The sequence below is a fragment of the Rhinichthys klamathensis genome, unplaced genomic scaffold (genome assembly GCF_029890125.1).
Source record: "Rhinichthys klamathensis goyatoka isolate OS25496 unplaced genomic scaffold, OSU_Roscu_1.1 h1tg000201l_1, whole genome shotgun sequence".
NCBI classification, from domain to species: Eukaryota; Metazoa; Chordata; class Actinopteri; order Cypriniformes; family Leuciscidae; genus Rhinichthys; species Rhinichthys klamathensis.
The window spans coordinates 1048523-1070935 of record NW_026606727.1 but is presented as its reverse complement, the minus strand read 5'-3'; the positions used below and the strand labels follow the sequence as shown (position 1 = coordinate 1070935).

Sequence of the window (22413 nt, the reverse complement as noted above, 5' to 3'; positions counted from 1 at the left end):
TAGTGGCGCTATGCCATAACCAAAGTCTGAACATCTCTGATGACATTTTATAGGTTTGTCTAAAGTCTTAACTGAGGATGAAACTGTATCATTCTTTAGTGTCTGCTGAGAGTCAATAGGAAACCTCATTCACAAACCATTTTATTTTTGTAATGTGAAATATTTATATGAGTGAATAAAAAAGGCTTGGTAAAGGGTCAACGAGTGATTGGTTAATATTAGGTATGCCCAAATATTTAAATTCTGGCTGATACTGATAATTATTTTAATATTTTAGCCAATAACTGATAAATGGCTGATATAAAAATTCTATAATATATTGCATAGATATATACACAAAATAAAACACAGATCAACTTAAAATAAATGGGTATTTAGCTTTATCAGCTTCACGGCACAGTAAAATGTATAAAAATTCAACCTAAAGAAAAAAAGGTTAAACAATTTTGGGTATACATAACTCTATAAAAGATTCTTTAATTGTAATTGGGATCAAAATGGCAAATACATGTAATAAAATGTAGTTACAAGTGAGTTTAATTTTACCTTTAAATGACAAAAAAGGTCAAACCATAAAGCCATAAAGTAAAAGTTGTTCAAAGGAGTAAAAAGAGATGATTTCATTCTTTAGAATAATGTGCACCGATGATTTGCACACAATAATACAAGGAACATGTACTAAAAAAAGGCAATTTTGATTTCATGTTAACTTTACGTCTCCGCTTAATGACTGTGTTTGGCGTAGCTTCTCCTTAAGGTTGTTAGTGGCATTAATGTTTAGTTTAGTAGCTTCAGAGAGTGATCTGAGCATGGCATTGGCCTACCACGGGCAGTAGAGACAGACACAGTCAAAACGACGAACGAGCACAAGCCCACAACATCAACAGCACCTACAATACAACATGCAAATCCAAAGACAGGGACGAACAGAGGAACTGAGAGAGGTTTGGAGCAATCAACAAATCTCTAAAGGGGGGCTTTGGAGAGAGGATGAGCAGGCAATCTGAATGCCACACGGTTTCAGCAACAGCCTGGAAACATCAGCTGCAGGTGACACAGTACAGCATTCAGGTCAAGGTTTAAGGCTTTCATGCAGGGCAGAGTCAAGATCCATGGTTCGGCGGGGTATAAGGAGGGGTTGGGTTTGATTGGTTACGAGAACTAGAAAGGGGTGGGGTCACTTTGGCTTGGGGTTTTGATCAAGATAAGCTCCCGGATTTAGCAATTATGAAGATGAGGCCATGTTTAAGAGCTGAAGATGCTGGATGAGGAAGAGGAGATCGACTTGAATGATGTCAACAAAGGAGGCAAAGTTGATCCTGCAAACACAACTCCATCAATCTTTGGACCAACCCCACAGATCAGCGGCGTGTGGGCATCTGTAGGGCACTGTGAGAGGGTTGAAATCAGCCTGGAAGGGGTGGGACTAGCAGGCGTCCCCAAATAGAACACCCTCATTCAAGCCAGGGTCAGAGGGTGACTAGAATACTCATGGGGGAAAAAAAGGTGTTCAAGTTCTTTCAGTGTGTTTCTCACCTCACCTCTCTCCATACACACATGAAGCATGACCCTACCTTGATCCAAAGGCCCAAAATGTTCCGCTGCTGGGGACGGAGGAGGTGAAGGCGGCAGGTTTGCAGAGTCTTCCACTGTAATTAAACAAAAGAAGAAGAAGAAGAAGAAGAGATCAAGACAATGATCAAGATCAGATCAACACATTTACAAATTCGGCGTCCCATTTTGTCTCTGTTCCTACATACACTACTGTTTAAAAATTTGAGGTTGGCAAGATTTCATGGCTTTCATTCAGCAAGAAGGCATTAAATTGACCAAAAGTGACAGACAGTATAAAGACATTTTTCAATCTTACAAAATGTATGTTTTATGTTTTAAATAAAAGCTTAATGTATCATGGTTTCCACAAAAATACTACGCAGCACAACTGTTTTCAACATTGATAATAATAATAAATGTTTCTTGAGCAGCAAATCAGCATATTAGAATGATTTCTGAAGGATCGTGTGACACTGAAGACTGGAGAAATGATGCTGTAAATTAAGTTTTCCCATCACAGGAATATATTACATTATAAAATATGATAAAATAGAAAATAACAGACTTCTTCCAAAAACATTATAAAATCTTATCGACCACAAACTTTTGAATTGTAGTGTAGGTCTCGTAGAAAGGCAACTAGGTTCACTAGGTTTTGGAACAGAGCCTACAAATTTGTGAATTTTTCCACACGAGCGACAAGAAACGATACAATGGATACAAAATACATGGAGGGAACAAGGTCACAAAATTCAAGCCATCTCTGGTGTGACTTTTTTAATCTTAAGAATGCAAAATGTCCAAACAAGAAAAATAAACCATGTAAAACCCAGTGGGCATGTTTTAACAAAGAAATATAGAGCCATGAAGGGATAAAAATGTAATTAGCTTATATTAGCTTATAACGGGACACCAAGGAGCAAAGAGTTTAACAACAATATATTTGATCGTGTAAAATTTCCCCCCGGGATATAAATGCAGGGTCGTGTGTATGTGTGTGTGGAGTTTCTAAGGATATGCTGAGCAGAGAGAAGTCTGAGTTCAGGATTGGTATGCCGAAAGCTTTGCCGTCACTAATCCTTTGAGCTCTTCTGACAGACTGACTCAACATCAAGCGTGTTAGTCGAGAAAACATTATCTAATTTTGCTGACTAATTCCAGCACAGCAAGTGGAAACTTGGAGCTATGGATTATATTTTTTATTTTATTCCCCTTTTTCTTGTGAAGTCTGACTATGAAGCATCTGAAGATTTGGACTGTATAATAGGAAAAGAAAAGGATAACCACAAATGATCAAACCTGTAAATGATCTAAGTTCATGTGTGCCATTTATATGCAATACATTTTTACTGTTTAAGCTTACTAGAGAAGTGAACAATTACACATTATCACATACAGTTCTTCCTTCCTCAACTACATTTCAAAGACAACAACTTATTACGAGTTTGGAGTTTTCATACATTCACAACCATTAATGTCAGCAGCATACTGCCCAGTCCTTATAAAGTCACTGTCAAAACACTAAAACTGACATAACAGTAGCAACACACACTCAAGAATGAACTTTCAAAACCAAGAAAGCTCAGATAAAACCACAACACAAACGACATGCAGCACGACCACAGAAACCAGAAAAAAAAATGTCCACAATGATGCTAGCAAGCTATAGAAGACAGAGAGGGCTCAGGGATCACCCTCACTCTGACCCTCTCTACCCTGTGACACACACACACACACACACACACAGAGAGAGAGATAGCCAGCGGCGGATTGGTACAGAAACCAAGCAGAAAGGAGCTGGGACAGGCCAGCTGTCAGGGCAAATATGTCATTATGAAAGAAAAGAAAGTGCCCTGGTGATGCTTTCCACAGCTTTGATCAGTTTACACACAGTGTGAGGAACGGACAGACACAACGACAATGATAATCTCACTCTCACATACCACAGAGATAGGAAAACAAAAATAAAATCATAAAAATTAAACTTATTTGAGTACTGTCTCTCCATGTTGAGTTTGACAAACATCAAAATATGTCAACATTTAAAGGAACAGTTCACCTGAAAATGAAAATTATGAAAAACTACTCCTTGTGAGTAGTGATGTCTGATTCGTGATGAACGTTATTTTTGAGTTTTTTAATACAATTATTTAACAACATTTTTAATAAAATCAGCTCACAAAACGTCTCAGGTTACGACTGTAACCGTAGTTCCCTGAGAAAGGGAACGAGACGATGCGTCACTTGACGCTTTGGGAACGCCCCCAGCGTGCATGCGTCTGAGCATCAATGTCAACTAGTCCAATGGAAAGAATGAGCGTCACGGGCGGGTGACGTCATGACCAGGAAGGGATAAAGGCTCACCCGGTGAAACGCGGCATTAGCTTCAAAAAGTCGAAGCAAGCCGATCACAGGGAAGCAGGAAGTATGGCAGGGTGACGCATCGTCTCGTTCCCTTTCTCAGGGAACTACGGTTACAGTCGTAACCTGAGACGTTCCCTTTCGAGGGAACTCTCGATGCGTCACTTGACGCTTTGGGAACGAGAATACCCAAAACGCCAGAATTCCAAGTACCTGAGTGTCAGTCTGTTGAAACTAAGCACTAAGCACCTGAGAACCTGGGGCAGCATCCAGGTCTAAGCTGTAAAACCTAACGAATGTGAGCGGTGAGGACCAGCCTGCCGCATCACAAACGTCTTGAAGAGAAACTCCAAATAGTAAGGCTTTAGAGGCCGCCATACCCCTCGTAGAATGAGCTCTGACCGCCAAAGGACACGGCAGGTCAGAGTACTCGTATGCAAGTGAAATAGCCTCAACTATCCACTTACTAACCGTCTGTTTAGAAGCAGGAAGACCCTTCTTAGGTGATCCAAAGCAAATAAATAACTGGTCGGACTTCCTCATTGACGATGTCCGATGAACATAAGTATCCAGTGCTCGCACTGGACACAAGAGGTTCAGCCTTTCCTGGTCCGCAGATGTAAAAGGAGGAGGACAGAAAGCCTGCAGCACAATAGGCCTCGGAGTCAAGGTCGGCACCTTAGGGACGTATCCCTGTTTTGGATATAAGAATGCCTTGACCATCCCCGGTGCAAACTCAAGGCAAGTGGGGGAAACCGAAAGGGCCTGAAGGTCTCCAACTCTCTTAAGGGACGAAATAGCTAGCAGAAAGATAGTCTTAAAGGTAAGAAACTTCTCTGAAACCGAATCTAAGGGCTCGAATGGAGCCCTAGACAGGCCTTCTAGTACTAAAGCAAGATCCCAAGCTGGCACCCTAGTGCGAGTTGCAGGCCTTAGCCTCAAAGTGCCACGAAGGAAACGTGTAATCAGGGGGTCTCGACCCAACGATGTACCCCCCACCAGGGCGTGGTAAGCCGCAATGGCCGCCACGTAGACCTTGAGCGTGGAAGGACATAGACCTGACGTAAAGCGCTCCTGCAGGAACTCGAGTACTGTGTTCACAGAACAGTTAACTGGATCCCACTGATGTCGGTGACACCATACAGAAAAAACTCTCCATTTAAGCGCATATAGTTTCCTAGTAGCTGGAGCTCTGGAGCTTAGAATGGTCTCAGCAGCCTCAGCTGAGAGACCACTCTCTATGAGTTGGGCCCCCTCAGAGGCCAAACCCACAGGTTCCAAATTTCTGGTCGAGGGTGAAATATTGTGCCCCCGGCCTGAGACAGAAGGTCTCTCCTGATCGGGATCTCCAAGGGAGGACCGTCTAAGAGATGGATCAGGTCCGCAAACCAGATCCGACTCGGCCAGCGTGGTGCTACTAGCAGTAGGCTTATTTCGTACTGGCGGACTCGTTCCAGAACTCCTGGGAGCAGAGCAACAGGGGGAAATGCGTACAGACGTAGCCTCGGCCACGTCTGCACCATATGCTGAGACGCAAACAGATCCACCTCTGCTTGGCCGTAAAACTCCCAAATTTTCTCCACCGCCTCGGGGTGGAGTCTCCAGTCCCCTGGCCTCAGCTCCTGCCTCGACAGGATGTCTGCCCCAATATTCTGGTCCCCAGGAATATACACTGCCCTCAGGGAGAGTACCTTCCCCAGAGACCACAGGAGGATCTGGTGCGCCAGCTTGCAAAGCGGACGCGACCGCAGACCCCCCTGACGGTTCAGATAAGAGACCACCGATGTGTTGTCTGTGCGGACGAGCACATGATGGCCCCTCAGGTCTGGGAGGAATTGCTTCAACGCATTGAAGACGGCCATCATCTCCAGGCAATTTATGTGCCAAGAAAGATGATGACTCCTCCACCGACCCTGAACCGAGCGGCCTTCCATTACCGCTCCCCAGCCGGTGAGGGAAGCATCTGTCGAGATCGTAACTCGATGGCAGAGAGCTCCCAACACCGGACCCTGGGTTAAGAACCAGTGTTTTCTCCATATAACCAAGGCACGAAGGCATCGCCGCGTGATCTTGATCATACGAAGTGGGTTTCCCCTCGGGGAGAACCCTCTGGTCCTGAGCCACCACTGCAAAGGTCTCATGTACAGCAGGCCAAAAGGAATCACGTTGGACGCTGCCGCCAAAAGACCCAACAGTCTCTCGAACTGTTTTACAGTGCGTGACTGGCCTAGCTTTAGCTCTTTGGTGGCTGTCAGGATAGCAGCTACACGAACGGGCGATAGAGTGGCCCGCATCGTCACTGAATCCCATACCACACCAAGGAAAGTGGTTCTCTGTACTGGAGAAAGCACACTTTTCTTGGCATTGAGCCTCAACCCCAACATCTGCATATGAGCGAGAACGACACCTCGGTGCCGAACCGCCAACTGCTCTGATTCCGCTAGAATCAGCCAGTCGTCGATGTAGTTCAGAATACGTATGCCCTGAAGCCTGAGAGGGGCTAGAGCTGCATCCACGCATTTCGTGAACGTGCGGGGTGATAAAGCTAGACCGAAAGGAAGAACCCGATATTGGTATTCTTTGCCCCCGAAAGAAAACCTTAGGAACTTCCTGTGCTGAGGGAGGATGGAGACATGGAAGTAAGCGTCCTTCAGATCTATCGTGACAAACCAGTCCTCGGATCTGATTTGAGTCACGATCTGCTTGAGTGTCAGCATCTTGAACTTGAGTTTCTGTACTGAACGATTTAACAGACGAAGATCTAAAATGGGACGCAACCCTCCATCCTTTTTTGGAACAATGAAATAACGGCTGTAAAAACCCGACTCTCTGTCGGGTGAGTACACCTGTTCTATAGCTTCCTTTGCTAACAGGGCCTTTACCTCTTGCTCCATTACCAGAGCCTGCTCGGGATGCACCACTGTGGGCAGCACCCCGTTGTAACGAGGAGGACGAGAACCAAACTGGATTCTGTATCCTTTCTCTACAATCTGCAGGACCCAACGAGAAATATTCGGCAGAAGCTTCCACGCCACCAGAAAATTTACTAAGGGAACCAGCCTCTCGAGGCTGGTCTCTGGTGTTATCGAGACGGCTAATTCCGGAGCCTGAAACATAATGGCAGGAACTACCTGAACTGGCCGCTCTAAGGCCCCCCTCAGAGGGCGCGAAACCGATGCTGTGCCGCAGCATAGCATCAGCGACTCGCTGGAGACCGCTGCGCCCTGAAGCACCGAGGGTGGCAGGGTTGGCAGAACGGTCTCGTGAGGACCCCGAAATGGAACGGGCACCGTATAATGAGGTGTACACCGCTCCACTTCGGTCGGGGCTGTCCTCACAGGCCTGATGCATGAACATCAGGACCTTTTTTTTTTTTTTTGAACCGAAGTCTTCTTCGCCTGAAGAACGGTCCTCAGATCCGGCTTCGACTTAGAAGACTTCGGTTGAGAGGGTTGCGTCCGTCTCCAGTCTCTACGTGGAGGTGCACGAGACGCAACACTCTCTTTCTGATGCACACGATATGATGAGCTCGACGGCTGGGGCTGCTCACGCCCAGCAGCCCCAGGGGGCTGGACCCGGCGAGGGATAAACTTTTTAAAAACGTCAGCTTGTTTCTTTGACTCCTGAAATCTCTCGACGACCGCGTGGACTGCGTCGCCGAAGAGACCAGAAGGTTCAAGCGGAGCATCTAATAAAAAAGCTCGATCTTTTTCTTTAATTTCAGACAGATTTAACCATAAATGTCTCTCAGTAGCTACCAAGGCTGCCATAGACCGCCCAATTGCTCTGGCGGTCTCCTTAGTAGCCCTGAGAGAAAGATCGGTAGCCCGACGAAGTTCACGAATATCGTCATGACTGACTCCCTCACTACTATCCAGATCCCCCAGCAGGTCAGCTTGATAAGCCTGGAGCACTGCCATAGTATGCAGACATGCTCCAGCTTGACCTGCTGCCGTATAAGCTTTGCCCACTAACACCGAAGTGGCTTTGAGCGGTCTAGTGGGCAAAGCCGAGGCTTTCAGAGACGATGCGGGACCAGGGGAAAGATAACTGGCTAAATTCTCTTCCGCCTGGGGCATCGCCTCATAACCATACTCTTTCAGCCCTCTTATTCTCGAATAAGTGTTAACTTGAGGGCTGAAAAGACGTGATGAGTAAGGTTTATTCCACGATTTAGATATTTCATTGTGCAAATCGGGAAAAAATGGAAGCCCTCGTGGTGGAGATAATGTGGTGGAAGATAAAAAGCGCTCATCTAATTTGCTTTTAGGACGAGCGCCCTTCTTCTCAGATGGCCATTCAATATTTAATTTCTCTACAGCCCGCGACATAACATCCACCAGCTCATCATATGCTGGGGAAATAAATTGTGAATCTCTTTCCCCCATGTGTGTGCTTTCACTCTCCAAACTCATCGCATCGACCTCCTCGGAGGAAGAGCAATGAAGTAAAGGAGGGCTCTCTCCCCGGGCGGAAGAAACCGCAGAGCGTGCTTCCGACACCGGGGGGAGAGCGCTGGATCTCTCGGGTAAGGAAGGAGAAAGAGCCCTCGGACCCGTCTCCAACCCCTCCGAAAGATCCTTTACAGTAAAAATATGGTAAAAACTAATATTGTGAAAAATGATAATTTAAAATAACTTTTTTTCCTTTTTTGGTATATTTTAAAAAGTATTTTGAGCAGCAATAGCTCCAGTCTTCAGATTCACATTATCCTTCAGAAATCACTGTAATATTTGGTACTCAAGAAACATTTCTTATTATTATTATCAATGTTGAAAATAGTTGTGCTGCTTAAAATGTTTGTGGAAACATTTTTGTTATAAAGTTCAAAAGAACAACCTTTATTTAAAATAGAAATCTTTTGTAACATTAAAATGTATTTACTGTCAATTTTCGATTAATTTAATGCATCCTTGCTGAATAAAGTATAAAAAAAAATTAAAAAATTAAAATTAAAATTAAAATTAAAATTAAAATTAAAAAAAATGATTCATTATTCAGACCTTCTCCTTTTGTGTTAATGGAATAAAGAAAGTTATATGAATTTGAAACAACATTAAAATATTCTAACAATTTTCATTTATAGGTGAATTATTCCATTTAGGAATATTTTCGGTTGGTCTTAACACCTGCAAGATCTTCAATAAATTACCTCAGTATTCAAAATAAATCACAAAGACTGATAAATGGTCAAATTACTTCCTCAGTGTGACCATTGTCTGTACACAGCCTTCTCAGAAGTGCCTTCAACCAAACAAAAACCTTACTTTTCCTATTGCGTTCCATTTTTTTCCATGTCTCACCAACGCAAAAAAGTCCTTTAAGAGCAGACCTGAGTGTGGCCAACTTCCAGTATCCCAGGATGCTCTGTTACAGGCCTACCTGATGGCAGCCTGACGGCAGTGTCCGGATGGAGCTCCTGCTCTCCCTTCAGTACCGCTACCGCCTCTGCCGTAACCTCCTGCACGATCCGCGCCGACACTTGCTCTGTTCGACACATACACATACACACATGCATTAACACACGCCCACATGAGCATGTACACGGGCAGATATTTACACATACTTTCTGTATCAATCCAGGCAGGATTTTTTCACTTCTTTTGTCATACTTTTAACTCTTGAGAACCGACCAGAGACTAACCATAACAGGGAGTACAAATACAAGTCGACAGGTTCAGATAATTTGTAACCATAGGAACAAAAGATAACATAATCAGAAACGAAGGAAACCGAAACTAAACTGAGCAGGGATACAGGAACAAAGGGAAATTAAACAGAATTTCAAAATAAGAGTCCATTGGTGCTGAGCCAATGAAAATGAGATTGTATTACATTGTGAGCACACTAAGACAACTGTGACCACATATGGCGGCCCACACACGATCACACACACAATTAAGGTCTTTATTGGTGTTAATTACAAATATTAATATTGTTTTCAATTTCAATTGTTTTCAATGTCTACTGCAATGCAAAAGTTTGGGGTCGGTAAAAGTTCTTAAGTGTCTTATGCATTACTCCATTCTTCAGTGTCACATGATTTCAATTTACAGTGACACTTATCTGTCTACAGCTGAAGCTAAAAATACAGTAATAGAAACCAAGCGGCCGATAAAACGTCCCGTCGCTTATTGTTTCCGGCAATCACAGCCTGTCAAGACTTTTTATCACTTGTCGCTTTGTTTAGAAAACCGTGTTAGAAAATACAAATGAAATATCCAATTAACAGCAGCAAGACAAACTGAAGGCATAACTGCACATTATTAAAGATTGAGTCTACAGAACTATTGTTTTCTATAATTGCTTAAATACAATTTCACACCAAATAAAATGAACTTCCAAATGTGTAATTTAGTCTTATCTCTGTCCTTTCAGACAATATTAATTTAAACCTCTAACTCAGAGGGCCTAAAACAGAGGAAAACGTTTTAAAAAGAAAAGCAAAAAGCTCAAAATGGCAAGAAAAATGGCAGCACTTTGAGAGAGTAAATTGTCATGGTAACAGCAGATTGGGGAGGTATAAGAAGAGACTGTAACCGATTAAGCAGCGGGAGGAATACAGCCCACGGATTGGCTGGCAACACGCGTCCAGGGATAGACTCTGCTTTAAAACAGCGCTATTAAAAGTATCCCTCTGCGCTTTAAGACACTTACACACTTGCTGAATTCTTACAAACACATCAGAGATGAAGAGATACATTTCAGTGGCATCAGTAGTCTGATTTTATCCTCAAGATGGATCTAGTTAATGTTGAAATGGCCACCCACCGCTGATCATTGCAAAAGACAGTGCCTGTTACAAACTGTGTGGGAGTATGGCACTGTGTGGGAGTATGAGTTAAAATGTGTCCCAAAAGCACATCTAGTCCAATGACAAACACAGCATAATTATGTAAACAGCCATTAATCTTTACTGTATTTGCAATATTAATCATTTAACATGCAAGCACGAGGAGATTTAATCGAAGTTGATGCTGCAATGACCAGCTAACATGTGTTCAGACACAAGGCTGACACATTAGCACTGACGCAGAAAAACATTGCAGCAGGGCTTACGTCAAAGCTTTCTGAAGAGATGCAAAGTGATTAAGGACCATTTGCTACTCCTACTCTCTCTCCAGTGCAAACAGACTGCATGATGGGAGTCAGCAATGCATCGCTTTTGTTTCTTGTGCACTTTTCAGGCACAATTTCCGCCCACCTTACAGCCCCAGCTTCCGCCCACCCACTCACAGACACACATACACACACGCACAGAAAGGGAACAGAGTTCTGTTCAGATGCCATTAGAATGATATTCACCCACGCAGGCTCGGGTTCGTGATACGCCATCAACCCGTGGTAGAGACCAGCTTCTCTAGAGGAAAGTCGCATTAAATAATCCGTTCAAAAATGTAAATTCTGTCGTTCAGTCACACTCATGTTGTTCCAAACACAAGTTGTAAGTTGTTGTTTTTTTCCCACAAAAAAGGAATTTCTGAATAATGTCCTTGGTTTGAGGCTTAAAAGGATGAAAACTAGAAGACAAGTAATTTGGACATTATACAACAGCTTTATGAAAACATTAATACGAACATTATGCAAACATTAAAATCATGATTTGAAACTATTTGTATTGTGAAAAGTGCTTTATAATAAATTTGAGTTGACTTTATGTGATGAACTGATCAAAATATAACTCATTATTCACTAAATATCTTCACCTTCATTGAGCAGTGGAATTCATAAATGAATCATTCAGGTTTTGTGCACTGCATGGATCAACCCGATTCATTAAAAAGATCCGACTCAGAATCTTTAATGCACAACAGAATGAGAACTGAATGTTGCAATAATAGCAGATTTGACTACTTTCTTAAATTTCATTTGTTTAAATAGCACAAAACCATCATATGATTACAGAAGACATTGACTATCATGTCATTTGGACTACTTTATTGTGGCCATTAAATGGTCATTTTTGGAGCATGGTATTCATGGTCACATTGAATTTCCATTGTATGGAAAGGAGTTGAATTCATAATTCAAATTCATAAAAATTTCAGGAAACACTTTAATTTAGGGTCCAATTCTCATTATTAACATAAGTTTCTTATTAGCATGCATATTATTTGGAAATTGGCTGTTTATTAGTACTTATAAACCACATATTAATGCCTTATTCATATTATGCCACATTCTGCATGACCATATTCTACATCCCTCAATCCCACTCAGTACCTACATTTAACAACTACCTTACTAAATTAATAAGCAGTAATTAAGAGTTTATTGAGGCAAAAGTCGTAGTTAATAGTAAGTTAATAGTGAGAATTGAACCCTAATCTAAAGTGTGACCAAATTTGAACTTTTATGCTTTGTAGAAAAGGTTTGGAACATCATCAGGGTAAGTGCATGATGACAGAAGGAACGTCACTCAAGTGTTTTCATCTATAAATACAGCTGCTGAAAATGTAATAAACTGCATAATTTCTTGGAAAAAAATATGTTTACTATGTAATAATGAATATGAAATAAATTACATAAGCTGATTTTCACAGCCAATTACTGCATGACTCAGCAGGAGGGCAGAGAATATGAACATGACCAGAGACCGAGCAAACTGATTCATTAATATAGATTTAGCTCTCTCTGTTCTCATCCTCATACCCTGACAAAACAGATGTAGCTGTATTGTTTGGCATCTTCCTACTCTTTATTTTTCAGCATATAGCTCTCTCTCCTTGGCCGCCTGCATCATTGTTAGACCGTGTCTGTAAAGCAGTGCCACTATAGATTCACTTCAGGGCAAACCTGGCCAGTCTATCTCAGTCTTTGTGTCTGACAGATGTGCTGGTGTGTCTACCCAGCATCCCCCTCTCCCCCCCCCTTGCGCCTGTCCACACCCGTCTGCGAGAGATGTGCTCGGATTGCTGATCAGATGGGTTTGCCACCAGCAAACAATAGCTCACATCCCTGAGACATCAGCAACCACAATAAGCAAATACCCCAAAAAGTACACACCAACCTACAAGCACAAACACAGCTGCACACCTAAGAAGAAGAATATTGCGTTGTACATATCTGTTATTCACAAGGACAGTCGTATTTACCCCTTAGACAGGTGGTAAGATTCAAATTCAAATATATTTGCAGTCACTTTCCGCAAACATGCGATATATACACACAATCTGCACTACTCCACAAGTGCAAAAATTCTAACAACCTGTTATTCTAGTGCAGGGAAGCCACTTAAACCTAGAAAGAACCTCTAACCAACCCATTAGAAAAATCAAAGCTCTCTTACCAAAAAGTGCAGTGGTGGTTATCTGGCTGTCTGGAGGCAAATGCTTCCCTGTGCACTCTTAGTCGTGCCTGCTGCCAAAAGCAAGCCGGGAGAAGGAGGGGGATGGCTGGTACTCCATGCCAGGACTCCCCCGCCAAAGAGCAGAGCCGTTGCCACAGCAACACACAGCCTGGGCCCAATCTGAACGTCTCCCAGCATGCCTCGGCTGTGGGTTTTGCCACCCTCGGTGTGTGAGTGACACAGACATATTACTGACTCTCTGCATCTGTGCGATATTACTGACTCACGACATCAGTGGATCTCAAACTGGTGGATTGTAAAATATCCCAACATGACACTTTACAATAAGGTTTAATTAGTTAATCCATCAGGTATTATGAACTAACAATGAACAAAAAAATGTTTAGCATTTATTAATATAAGTTAATATTCATTTGCATGAATATACTACTGTTTATTGTTGAATCATGTTTGTTCAACTTGAAATTATAAATATGTTTTAGCATATGTAGAGATTAACTTGAATTCATATTAATTAATTGCTTAATGCAGTAAAAGTATTGTTTGTTAATGGTTAACAAATTAAATCTTAATGTTATCGATTCAGGTGAGTTAATAGAATAGAATAGAATAGAATAGAATAGAATAGAATAGAATAGAATAGAATAGAATAGAAATTAGCTGAATTGAATTGAAATTAAATTAAATTTATCCACCTTATTCCTACGCCCCATGACGCTTTGCGCGAATTATGGGTGTAACTTCCGTTAAGCTGTACAATCAGTGAAAGGCTCGCTCTATGAACGCAATACGTTAAAAAAGTGTCACAATGAGATGACATTAATCGACTCACCCTTTAACCATCAAACATTAAAATAAAAATGTAAAAGTTTAAAAGAATCAGCAAGGTACTTTCAACAGACCAAAAATAGCCCCAAAAGCGCGAGTCTTTGGTTAAATATCACTGTAGTAGGCAAATATCTGTATTGTATAACAAGCCTTAATCAAAAATGTTCATTAACTTCAGCATTACGGGACACTATATCAAAGTGATTTCCGTCATTTTGACTGATTGTAAATTGCATTTACCTGTGAAAACAAACCTGGAAAGAGACGTGAGGATTTGAGGAGAATAACGAGAGATTCTTCGCGCATTCCAGTGAATTATTAATGGAATATCGTAAATTAAATTCGGGAGAACAGACCACAAATGTGCCGTATATGTTGTCCTTTTTCATACTATTACAGCGGATTGCAAAGGAAAAAATAAAAATCATCATGAGGAAAAGAAAGCAGCGACTGAAAAGAGCTCTTGCCATAGATATTCTTGTTATAACATGTCACGTTAAAATACCAAGTATAACGTTATTCTCATGATGTTTGAAAATAAATCATGAAGGAAAATTGCCAGCTTATCCAGTCAAACTGACGGATCAGCTTTATTTGTAGGGCAACCTTATGATTTGAAATGATTCGTTTTAGCCTTTTTGAATGGAAGTTCCCCAAACCGGAAGTGCCACCCATAATTCAAAACGCAGTAAGGTCGTCAGGAATAAGGTGGATACACAAATAAAAGAAAAATGTATGATAAAATTATTAATGAAGTCATAATGAATGAACTAATTCAAGATTCAATGTATAGTTCAAGTCTACACTACAAATAATGCTAGACAAGTTATGCGCCAAAGTTTCATATCTTCAATGAATGAATGAATGAATGATGAGTACTGAAGGAAACATATGCCAACAAGTAGGCTTAAATAGAGCGGTCTTTATGTTGTTCCGCCCATCCTGCGCACTATACCAGGACAGCACACTTTTCAGTACAGCCCCTATAATTCAAGCCAGCAGCTGCCTCTCTCTCTCTCTCTCTCTCTCTCTCTCTGCTTCTCAAGTGTCCCGTTCTTTATGCAAAGCAATGTCATATGTCGCGCTGTCAGTATCTCGGTCTAGCGCCTCTTGTGTGTCTGAAGGGCTCTTGTACGTGTTGGCCTTGCCAATGGCCCTTGGCTAAAAAATCTCACCCTCACAGTCACAGAGGCAGAGAAACTATTTTCAGGGAAGGTCTTTCTCTCCACAGAGAAACATCATTAGACCCTCTCTTTAGAAGCAAGCAGTTCTGCTCTTGTCGATAGCAAACTGAAATATGAATTCACAACCTGGATCATTAATTAAACACACAGACACAAGCAAAAGAAACAAGTTGTTCTCTCAGCTCACCGTGATTTATAACGGCAGGTTTGTTAATGAGAAACGCATGAGGGATGTTAACTCGCACACCCTGGCTGAAGGATTGTTAGCATTAGAGATGGGAAGTCCATATCCATCACTCACTGTCAGGGGTTGGTGCGGTGATGCTTTCTGCACAGCTTTATGCTGTTTTAAGTATTTATGGAGGTGACAAGGGAACTGTGATGATTTATACAGAGGACAGAGATTACTGGAAAGCAAGGGGATTTCATAAACACATAAAACTGCTAAGAATAACATTTGACACATTGCCTACTGTACACTTAACTATCAGCGGCAACATCTAGTAAACTTCACATGAAAAGAGCAGTATTTGGAAAAAGGGAATACAAAATAAATGGATTCCTAACAATATTCTTAAAATATCAAGCTTTACTTGATCTTTTACGATGAAAGAGCCTGATGTACTATGAAAACAAACTGTAACTTTTAGAACAAAAATGACTCGATCTGCAAATTTGTGACATCACACAAACAAATACATAAAAAAATGTGACTGCACATTTTAATGACGTCTATTTGATCACCAGAAACTTGGTTATAAGGACAAAGAATAGATTATTTATTGCTATGGGTCAGGGAGAGGGTGGATAATAGTAATGAAAACCTAAAAATACCAATGTAGAGTGTATACACATAATAAATACATAATGATTAATAAAAAGAAAATGAAGTGCAGTTTTTGGTGAGCTGTCATATATGTGATTGAGATGTGTGCAGATGTCAGAGCATTTCTCTCAGTGAGTGCAGAAGGAACACACTTAGAACGACCTGTTATGCATCTGTCTCTTCATCTGTCCATCTAACTATTCATCTACACATTTCCATATCAACGTTTCTGCTGATGTGTCTGTTCTAGCCCTGACTGGACTCCCAGAATGCCTCTGCTCAACCCCTCCCACCCAGTATGAATTCTAACATCAGTGCAATCCATATCACGAAGAAGATCTCTTCAATATCTCAGTTGCTTCTCTCTGGCAGCAATGTGATTAAATGTCAATCCTCAAGAAACATTTCACCCTAAAGTCAAAAGAAAATACAAGAAACTATATTTTATATAAACAAAGTGTTTAAGATAAAAACTGCTTTAATATCATGACAATTAAGCACACGGGTATCGCCTTCCTTCAAGTAACTGTTACATGTGTGTCCTGTGTTTCCCCCTGCATTGTGTTTTGGTTCAGTCCTGTATCTCAGTTTTCCCGCTCCTCGTTTGTGTTCAGTTCCTTCACCTGTTTCTAGTTAATTTGCCCCAGCTGTGTCTTGTTCCCATGATCCGTTCTCTGTGTATGTAAACCCTGTGTTCTCCCTCACTCCTTGTCGGTTCTCGTTTGTATTTGGTGTGGTAAATGTTTCCTGGATTCCTGTGTTAAGTTTTATTGAGTAAAGATTATTGAATTTGATCTGCTGCCTCTCCTTCAACCAGCACCACACCCGTAACAGAAGAACCGACCCAAAACAGAGATGGACTTGGCTGAAGACAAACTCTTCAACATTCAGCAGAATGGCCGTTCGTTGGAGAGGTATGTTGAGAAGTTCCTGGATGTTTCCCATCTAGTGAACTGGGGTAATTCCACTATTAATGCCTGCTTCCGGATGGGACTGGATGATGATAATTTATTCCATTTCATCTCCGTGGATAATTGTTATAAGTCCGTCCCGGACTTTATTAATTATGTCCTTGAATTACATGGTTCTGATTTCCTCGTTGACTATGCAGAAGATAGTCAAAATCATCGTTCAGTTCCTATCCGGAAGTATGTAGGCGCCCCAGTTCACCTCGATCCGGAACCCTCTGCATACCTCTCCAAGAACTCCGTGTCCCTTACTTCACCCAAGATGGCCGAGTCTTCACCGCTGGTCCCGTCCAGCACAGATCCCGAACCAGAGCTTCCGCCGCTGGTCCCGTCCAGCCCAGCCGACCCTTCATCACTGGTTCAGTCCAGCCCAGCCTGCACCACTGGTTCTGTCCAGCCCAGCCAAGCCTTCACCGCTGGTTCCGTCCAGCCCAGCCAAGCCTGCACCGCTGGTTCTGTTTAGCCCAGCCAAGCCTGCACCACTGGTTCTGTCCAGCCCAGCCAAGCCTGCACCACTGGTTCTGTCCAGCCCAGCCAAGCCCTCACCGCTGGTTCCGTCCAGCCCAGCCAAGCCTGCACAGCAGCTTCACGTCGCCTGCCCGCCAGCGCCCCACTGCAGCCCTGCCGAGCCTGAGCTTCCCTGCAGCCCTGCCGAGCCTGAGCTTCCCTGCACGCCTGCCGAGCCTGAGCTTCCCTGCACGCCTGCCGAGCCTGAGCTTCCCTGCACGCCTGCCGAGCCTGAGCTTCCCTGCACGCCTGCCGAGCCTGAGCTTCCCTGCACGCCTGCCGAGCCTGAGCTTCCCTGCACGCCTGCCGAGCCTGAGCTTCCCTGCACGCCTGCCGAGCCTGAGCTTCCCTGCACGCCTGCCGAGCCTGAGCTTCCCTGCACGCCTGCCGAGCCTGAGCTTCCCTGCACGCCTGCCGAGCCTGAGCTTCCCTGCACGCCTGCCGAGCCTGAGCTTCCCTGCACGCCTGCCGAGCCTGAGCTTCCCTGCACGCCTGCTGAGCCTGAGCTTCGCGTCACGCCGGCCGAGCCAGAGCCTTCTCCGCTGGTCCCGTCCAGCCCTTCAGAGCCTTCTCCGCTGGTCCCGTCCAGCCCTTCAGAGCCTTCTCCGCTGGTCCCGTCCAGCCCTTCAGAGCCTTCTCCGCTGGTCCCGTCCAGCCCTTCAGAGCCTTCTCCGCTGGTCCCGTCCAGCCCTTCAGAGCCTTCTCCGCTGGTCCCGTCCAGCCCTTCTGAGCCTTCACCGCTGGTTCCATCCAGCATAGCCGGGCCTTCACCGCTAGCCCAGCCAGAGACTTTCCATGTCCCTTCTGCCCACCCAGAGACTGTCCACGTCCCAGAGCCTGTCCCAGAGCCTGTGATTCCCCCCAAGAAAGTTTTGGGGGGGGGATATAGGCCGCCCGAAGGTGCGTCTCCGCCATGGCCGCCCGAAGGTGCGTCTCCGCCATGGCCGCCCGAAGGTGCGTCTCCGCCATGGCCGCCCGAAGGTGCGTCTCCGCCAGAAGGTGCGTCTCCGCCATGGCCGCCCGAAGGTGCGTCTCCGCCATGGCCACCCGAAGGGGATTCTCCGCCATGGCCGCCCGAAGGGGATTCTCCGCCAGGACCGCCCGAGGGGTGGTCTCCTACTCCGCCATGGCCCCCTGACCAGCCTGCTCCGCCCTGGAGGCTTCCTGCTCAGGGTAGGCCACGCCCTCGTCAGCCTCCAGGGCGCCCGCCCCCCCACCCCTATTGAAGTTATACGGCGCGAGGACGCGCCTTTTTGGAGGGGGCGTTATGTTACATGTGTGTCCTGTGTTTCCCCCTGCATTGTGTTTTGGTTCAGTCCTGTATCTCAGTTTTCCCGCTCCTCGTTTGTGTTCAGTTCCTTCACCTGTTTCTAGTTAATTTGCCCCAGCTGTGTCTTGTTCCCATGATCCGTTCTCTGTGTATGTAAACCCTGTGTTCTCCCTCACTCCTTGTCGGTTCTCGTTTGTATTTGGTGTGGTAAATGTTTCCTGTGTTAAGTTTTATTGAGTAAAGATTATTGAATTTGATCTGCTGACTGCTGCCTCTCCTTCAACCAGCACCACACCCGTAACAGTAACCTACTGTAATATGAAAATAAAAATCTTTAAATTGTAAAGTGCAATAGTATGCATAATGACAATTAATTTATGCTGAATAAAGAGGGTGGCAGGATGTTTTTTCAGATCTGTAATACAATTAAAATGATATTTTTTAACATTTAAGAAACACAAATCAGATTTATCACATTTCAGTAATGTGAAATTTGGAATAAAATGTTTAATTGTAATGCAAATGTCACATTGTAAATAAATCGTAATAGTTCAAAAATAAGAATACTTTTCATGCAAAATTCTATACACTACCATTCAAAAGTATAACTAACCTATATAAGGTTTTCAAAGGTTGCTGTTATACTGTTGCTTGATGAATAGAAAGTTCAAAAGAACAGAATTCATTTAAAACTCTTTTGTAGCATTATGAATGTCTTTACTGTTACTTTTTATCCATGTAATGTGTGCTCGCTAATTAAAAGTATTCATTTCTTTTAAAAAAGTTTTATTGACCCCAAAATTTTAATGGTAGAGTACGTTTTTTACAATTTTGGGATTAAAGGTGCTCTAAGCGATGTCATGTGTTTTTTAGGCCAAAACATTTTTTGTCACATACAGCAAACATCTCCTCACTATCCGCTGGCTGCCTGTCCCCTGAACACACTGTAAAGAAACGCGATCTCTGTAGACAGCCCATGCTTCACAAACAGCACCAAAAACAAACTGCAGCGACCCGCTCCCCAAAAAAAAAAAAAACTGTTCCAGCCAATGACCGACAAGAAGGGTTTGGGGGTGTGGTTTGGGGGGTTAGTGTGCGGATGAGGAGGAGGGAGGGTCTAGCTAGCCTCCGTTTTGTTTGACAATAGTTCGAACGTCAACAAGAAGTGACGTCACCCAGGATCGCTTAGAGAACCTTTAAATAAGACACTTTTTGTGAGATTTTCCATTAAATGCATGTAATGGTGCGTGTTCTTGTGCCTTACAAAATACAGGAGTGCTGGTATTGTTTGTGTGCATGTAATAGGCAGTTATGATCCATCATTACCGGGGTAATTAACAGCACCACTCCCTCCCCCCGAGCAGGGTTCACAGCAGCAGCTTTCACTATCAGAGGGTTGCCATGGCAGCTGCTCCCTTGCAATTTACTCTGCCAGACCTTTGTTCAGCATCCCTGCAATCTTTCCTTTAACATTTTTTTTTTTTTTTTTTGTGCTGACATGAGAAACGCACCACCTCATTTTACTCCTCATACACCCCTGAGGCCTCATAAATACCCAGACAGAAAAGCTCTGGCCTAGCCTCCTTCCTCATGCCAGAGACGTCTCTCTCTGGTCTCCAAAAACAAGATTAAACTGCTTTGGAGATACAAGCGCAAATGTACGACACACCATGACTTTAAAAATGGCAACACAGACTGTTATTAACCCTAGTCTGTCATTGAAATGGGAAAACCCAGACATAATTGTTCACTCTGACTCTATGTTAATTATGTTATTCCTTTCACTTGGATTTATAGCTGTCATGCTGGATGTAACGCAGAGAGAGCTTGTGTTATTTTTTATGAAATATTAAGATAAAGCGTCTGTGGGTAATATGTAGTTTGGCTGCTGAACTACTATCTATTATAACATTTCAGTCATTTTGAGCCTCCAGCAATAGGAACTTTGCGACCATATTCCGCCCTCACTCATGCAAAAATCATTATAATAATGGGACGCAATTTTGTTTTTACTTTTGCCCTTTTGACCTCTGGTCCTCTGGTTTCAGCCTCGATGGCACACCACATCTGATCCATGCATACTGCACACAAAAAATTTAAACTGCTGGCTCTTCAGTGTCACATGAAAAATCATTGTGTGTGTATATATTTTTATATAAATAAAATATAAATGCAGGAAGGTTTCTTCAAGAGTCTTGGAAACGTTGCCACAGTTATTCTGGATTTAGTCTGTCTCAGTTTGTTCTGTTTCTTCATGTAATAACTGATGGACTCGATGATAGTGAGATCAGATCTCCGTGTGGAGCACCGGCTGTTGTCAGACTCCTTGCGCATATAAATCTCACTGGATTATTACATTTAATGGCAAAATTTAATTGTTTGGAAATGTAAACTGATATTTCATACTGACACACTTCAGCAATAGATAAATATTACTGGCTTAAAACCATTCTTGGGGGTGAAAATACTAACATGCTAAAGACTTTTGCACAGTAGTGTATACTGTATATTTACACACATACAGTCTTACAGCCTCTTCCTGTCTAAGTGGGCAGTTCTTGGCCAGAAAACTGCAATGAAGACCAGATGCTTTGCCACAATTCACAAGTCTGGCTAGCCAAGACTACTTGACCTCTACCATATGACAATGTAAAACTTGGAAAGGATCTCATGTGAAATGGCATCTATGATTATTGCATTATCTGGCTCTCACCAGCAGTCACAGCGTGTCCAGAGGTCAGGTCTCCGTTGAAGCCGTTCTCTTTGGCGTACGAAGCGGCAGAACCAGCATGGCCACCACCAGACTGGCAAGCCCTGTAGGAGGAAGAGAAGCCGTTCTCTCCATGCCCACCTGGGGAGGATGAGCCCTGGGCTCCCGGAGATGACCACTGGGGGCCGCTGTCCTCGGGCTGCCGACCGTCTGCCATCTGAATCAGAGGGGAGGGGTTCACTCCTTACTCCTGAAAGATCAGAAAATAAATTCTCAGCTTGATGTTGAGACATTGACTGAACACCTCTGGGGCAGAATACCAATCGATATTTAAAGTCATGCAATCAACATTCGCCATATACTTATGCAGCCTACAGAAAGTGTCAATGACCATTATCTTCGGAAATATGAGCTTACTATTAACTAAATACTGCATAATACTGTACATGCTTGTATATATAACAATGCATTGTGAATAAAACAATGTTATAGTATATTGCTGTCACATGACCTCATCATATTGCCTGTTCAAATCAGAGATTTTATTATTTAACATATTTTACATAGTACGTTTTTTTAAGAAATTAATACTTTTCTTCAGCAAGGATGCGTTAAATTGACGTTAAAGAGCAGTAAAGACTTTTATGTAACAAAATGTTTTGATTACTTTTAAACGTTCTATTCATAGAATAATCTTGAAAAAATATAGATAGTACAGTTTTCACAAACATATTAAGCAGAACAACTGTTTTCAACATTGATAATAATAAGAAATGTTTCTTAAGCAGCAAATCAGCATAATGTTTTATGAAGGATCATGTGACACTGAAGACTTGAGTAATGATGCTGTAAATTCAGCTTTACCATCACAGAAATAAATTACATTTTAAAATAT

At 42.9% G+C, this 22413-nt stretch overlaps 1 protein-coding gene across 15 annotated transcripts in view; it reads right to left on the bottom strand.

Moving 5' to 3' along the window:
* The window catches only part of map2 (microtubule-associated protein 2), a 125860-nt gene that overhangs the window by 27472 nt on the left and 75975 nt on the right, over positions 1 to 22413 (bottom strand). For 10 of the 15 annotated variants that reach the window (XM_056263204.1, XM_056263207.1, XM_056263206.1 and 7 more), the window contains exons 4-6: positions 21522 to 21768; positions 9298 to 9402; positions 1575 to 1649 (exon numbers count right to left, since the gene is read on the bottom strand). In XM_056263204.1, coding sequence (XP_056119179.1) covers positions 1575 to 1649; positions 9298 to 9402; positions 21522 to 21735 — 394 coding nt within the window. In that variant the 5' untranslated portion in view covers positions 21736 to 21768. The remainder of the gene's footprint in view (positions 1 to 1574; positions 1650 to 9297; positions 9403 to 21521; positions 21769 to 22413) is intronic. The other 5 variants (XM_056263208.1, XM_056263215.1, XM_056263216.1 and 2 more) reach the window with 2 other exon arrangements.